At 36.5% G+C, this 4,779-nt stretch overlaps 1 protein-coding gene and 1 long non-coding RNA gene across 5 annotated transcripts in view; one reads left to right on the forward strand and one right to left on the reverse strand.

Moving 5' to 3' along the window:
* Window positions 1-4,348, reverse strand: part of LOC106774675 — a 23,003-nt gene extending 18,655 nt beyond the window's left edge. The window contains exons 1-5 of one of the 2 annotated variants that reach the window (XM_022786890.1): window positions 3,639-4,348; window positions 2,368-2,806; window positions 1,903-2,207; window positions 580-1,806; window positions 90-354 (exon numbers count right to left, since the gene is read on the reverse strand). In XM_022786890.1, coding sequence (XP_022642611.1) covers window positions 90-354; window positions 580-1,806; window positions 1,903-2,207; window positions 2,368-2,806; window positions 3,639-4,016 — 2,614 coding nt within the window. In that variant the 5' untranslated portion in view covers window positions 4,017-4,348. Of the gene's footprint in view, window positions 1-5; window positions 355-579; window positions 1,807-1,902; window positions 2,208-2,367; window positions 2,807-3,638 lie in introns of both variants that reach the window. The other variant, XM_022786889.1, reaches the window with a different exon arrangement.
* Window positions 1-4,779, forward strand: part of LOC106775716 — a 17,339-nt gene extending 12,560 nt beyond the window's left edge. For 2 of the 3 annotated variants that reach the window (XR_001376828.2, XR_002669901.1), the window contains 2 exons: window positions 3,633-3,851; window positions 4,355-4,779. This is a non-coding gene — a long non-coding RNA (uncharacterized LOC106775716). Of the gene's footprint in view, window positions 1-3,594; window positions 3,852-4,354 lie in introns of all 3 variants that reach the window. The other variant, XR_002669902.1, reaches the window with a different exon arrangement.

Here is a 4,779-nt window from a genome sequence, read left to right on the forward strand (position 1 = left end):
TAGGCCTAAATGAGTCATCAATAGCCAAACAATGGAAAGGAATTCTCCACCTTTACTAAGTTGTTGGACATGAGTGATTGGTATGCAATTTGCTGCTGCATATGATAATAATTCCACCCATACTTGTGCCATCAGTTCCCATTTGTTCGTCCCCTCTAAATGTCTTATAACACTCGCCAATTTACACGCATCGAATAACAAAGATTTGCTCCGATCTCCCTTCACAGCAGAGGGTTCATATTCAACAGACACACTATCTAGTGCCTCGCATGCCTTCTTCATTTTACTTTCTGGATCTTTATCCTTTTCTTTTTCTTTCAAAAGAATTCGACCACAGCGAGTGCCACTTAACCCCTAGGCAGACAAAAGTATAAATATAATGAATGATTTAAAATGATTGAAATTTTTAAAACATAATTAGTGCTGATAAAATTTTGAACTATATATATATGTGTGTGTGTTTATTATGAAATCTAGGAAGAGTGATAGCTTAGACTTTTTTCATTTTAATAGTGGTGTTAAGTTTAGAGCATTTGTAATTGGTGTGTGTGTATAATTTGAGAGGGGATCATATATTACCCTTTTGATGAACTTAATGAATTCTCCAAGCTTGTCCCACTTGTCCCTTGCCTGATAGAGAAGCCAATTTGGTCTGGTCGACGTCATCATAGTTCTCTCTTCTTCTCGTTTTTCTTCTCCCTCTATCATTTTCTTTTCTCGAGCAGCAATACTTCTCCTCTTGTGTAAGAAGTTAGTGGCCTCTTCACACGTGTCTAGGACGTTAGTGGCATCTTCACGCACGTTTAGGAATCTTTTCTGCCCAATTCCCCTAANAGCAGACATCATGGAAGGTTGCATGATCAAGAGATACAACATGTAATCCGACAAAAGCTTACTAAAATGCCGCAGTTCAATATCACTATATTCACAATCACCATGNTTTACTTGCTTGAGATCATGATCATTATTTTCTTTCTTTTTATTCTCTTCCGTTTTCTTTTGCCCCGCTTTATCACCATTTACACCATCATCATGATTTCCTTTCTCGAGATCTGGAGCTATCTGCTCCTTATGTTCAACATAGAACAAGAGGTCAGTGGCAATGTGCCACATAATTAGGCACTCATCAAAGGTGACTTTGTTGCGTTCCACATAAGGCAACAACTTGTTCCGGTCATCTTGTGATAGATCTAGATCACCTTCCCGGATAACCCACTCTCCTCTAGAGGAACATATTCTTTGAATAGTTTCAACATCTTCTGCATCCCCAGATTTTCTTTTCAGCTCGTCAAATATAAAAATCCAAAGTTTCTGAAGCAATGGCCTCTTCTTCTCANACACCCATTTTTCCACAAACTCTTCGACTCNAATTTTTCTAATCACCCAATCCAACCATTTATTCTTCTTGTCTAAGCAACGTGATATCAAGTTGAATGCCGAGATGGTTTCAGACCATCTACGAAACAGTACGCATCTTTTCAAAACTTNGTATTCCTCTTTTTCTAACCATTTTGGCTTGTTATCCTTGTGTTTTGTCCATTTGGGTTTCTTAAGCTTCAGGACNNAACTGAAAGTNGTGGCTAGTTTTTTTGCTACCGTGCCAACTCTAGTGCCACNATCAGAATCACTGATTTTCTGAGAGCCGCGAGAGTACAATANTGCAAANGAGTAGTCAGAGAAAATGAACATGAAAATGGANACGACTTCCAAGGATACAGCACCATACAACAATATGTAGGTGACTGTAACATCAAAGGGTTCGCAACCCCTCTTTTCGTCAAAAATGAAAACAACCAAAGCTGCTACCACTGAAGCAATGGACAGAAATCGAAANGTGACTGTAACATCAAAGGGTTCGCAACCCCTCTTTTCGTCAAAAATGAAAACAACCAAAGCTGCTACCACTGAAGCAATGGACAGAAATCGAAAAGAAAGCCCTAACCAGCTCTCTATAATGGTTGTCTTGGTGTAGAAAGCTTGGTAGATGAAGTTGAGTTCAACCTCTATCACTCTCAAAGCATCCAATGCTGTTCTTTGGAGAAAATAAGTGCGACTCTCATTGCGTTCCTGGAAGCTGTAGATCATGTCAACAACGAGCCCTTTGAATTTGTTGAAGTAGTCATAAGCATCCTTCATTACTTCCAAATCCGATAGCTCTTTCTCAACATTTCTCTGAGTTGAAGAATCTCCGTCTTCACGGGGGAGACCTAAATCAAAGTTTGAAAGTGGTTATTTTCAAAATAAATTTGGATAAACGAAAAGCAAATTAGTCAAAATTTGGTGGAGTGAAAACATAATTAATCTAAAAATTATAACAATGAATACTATTCGGTTGATGTTGCTTAGCTTAAGCTTTAGATGGCTTACTCTTGGGAGTGTCTGGTTGTGCGTTGGCACTAATGGGTGTTTCTTTCACTTGAGATTGTTTGTAAGGGTCAATGCCATCAATTTGGTCATCACTTTTGTCTATAGAAGGTGTCTTGGTGTGTTGATCATCTGGTTTGGCAGGAGCTAGTTCTGACTCATCAAAGTACAAATATTGTTCTGAGATTTCTGGCATGGTTACTATGTGTGCTGGAAGTCCTGCATCCTGTCTTGATTTCAGCTCATCCATGAGCTTTGCATAATTGGGACCTGGATCAGCCTTTTGAATCATAGATTGTCGGAAGTTGTCAGCACTTGCATGTTGAAGAGAAATAGTTCGTTCTGCAAATTTGATGACCCCTGCCATGAAAACTAGGACTGTAGGGATCAATAACGTGTTTTCAGGAAGTGTCAACAGGAACACGTAACCCGTTAGACATACCTGTCAATATAAAAGGTCAGATATTTATAAAATTCATCTTTGAAGCACATTAAATATAAGCTTTTAAAGTCTAACTATCATACCTTACCCAGTTGGATTGTCATATGATAAAACATAAAATATTAATACGAGCTTTAAGAGATCAATTATAAACTTAACAATAACAGGAGAGAAAAAAGGGTAAAAATAAAAATATTATTTTTTGCCATACTAGAATATTTCCAACACACTACTCTTTTAATGACAAATTAAAGGAAGAGAGAGGCTACACTTTATTCTTCGAAAGCCAGACCTTACTATGGTTTTCACATCTTCATAATTTGGACTCATCTTGTATTATGTTGCTTTTATATAATGAGTGTTGATGTTGCTTTTTTTTAAGTATTATATTGTTTACTTAATAGATATACAATGCAATATACATGGATTCATGTTGACTTAATTTCACTCCTTCCTTGCGCATTTTCTGTACCTGGGACTTGTTTATTACTTTCTTATTACAGTACCTATGGAATAAATTTATAAAAGATGATGAAATTTGCACAATGTACGAAATTGGGATTGTCAAACATTGTTGAATATATAAATCTGACTCCTTGAAACATTAGAAGAGTAAAAGAAAAATATAATTATACAAGGTGATGTAGAATATAATTTTCTTTCAAATTAAACCAACAATGTCAAAGTGCTTGGATATTGGAATATCTAAAGCAGTATATTATATTTAAGTATTATGATTGGAAAATATATGTTCGTCAGATACTACACAGATTAATTTTTTCTCTCAGCAAAATACATATATATTATAGAATTGAAAGTAAATTAGGTTTACCTGCACCGTGAGTCCAAGCATGTGCCTGAGCCAAAGTTCATTGTCCTCGAGAGAAAAAGCAGTAATGGTGTCAGGNCCACCCAAGTGCAGCAGCAGAAAGGGTGTCCAGAACGCTCGCAAGTAGTCATCGATGGTGGAAACTGCCGTGTCTTTATCACCATATTTGTTGGAGATGAGGCCAACACAGAAATCCGCTGTGACATCTGCCACAAGGTACGTGAACCAAAGCACTGAAACCAACAATGTATTTCTCGACCGTTTTCTGAAAGGAGCTATGAATATCAGAACTATTTGCATGGTCAGACTCAAAAGGACAACACCCTGAATGTTCCATTTGCCCCAAATGTTCCTGGCAAAGTTTGGGATAGGATTTACCATTTCCCTTTACCTTCTTTCTTCTTCTCTCTCCGACCACATCTCTTTCTTTTCCTATCGTCTTTCATCGTTTTAAATAGAACAGCATGCATGCATGGATAACATGCCTTTTTTTTTTCTTCCCTTAATAATTAAGAAATTCAAATGAAAAAGAAAAAGTATATATATTGTTGTTAATTAACGTATTTAACACCGTAGAACGACATGCAAACGTTCTTCACGCTGTAGCACTTGTTATTCTTAAAGAACGATTCATCAGAGGTAGAAAAAAGAGCTATAGTTTCTCTTTAATTTGCTTTTGCTGACAGATTATTCTTTGCACCTTTTCTCTTTTGTTACAGTTCAGGTTTGGAGTGGTTGTGATGTAGATCTTCATCATCGATAAGGAAACAAAAGATGAAGGTTTCAGCTCTTGTCATATACTCTTCCTTTTCATTCTCTATCTTTACGTAGTTGGCGTATGAAAAAACTACATGTGCTGTTCTCTGCTTTGTTTCTTTTGCTTTAGTCTGTATAGTCTTTTTGTTGGGGAAAATGCTTCTCTTTTGCTTTGGCTGGAGACAAGTTACATATCCTGAAAGAGAAAGCACAATAGAGGAACATAACTTTGCGTCTCAATTAGAAACCATGTTATCTTTCATCACACGCCCTTCAATTACATTTATTTTTATTTTCGGAAACTGTAATTGTTTGCTATGAAATGGAACATTAGCTATCATATGATCTTGTGAATTATAGTAAATTTCGACAAAATTTTAATTTTTTA

This window comes from Vigna radiata, chromosome 10 (genome assembly GCF_000741045.1).
Source record: "Vigna radiata var. radiata cultivar VC1973A chromosome 10, Vradiata_ver6, whole genome shotgun sequence".
NCBI classification, from domain to species: domain Eukaryota; kingdom Viridiplantae; phylum Streptophyta; class Magnoliopsida; order Fabales; family Fabaceae; genus Vigna; species Vigna radiata.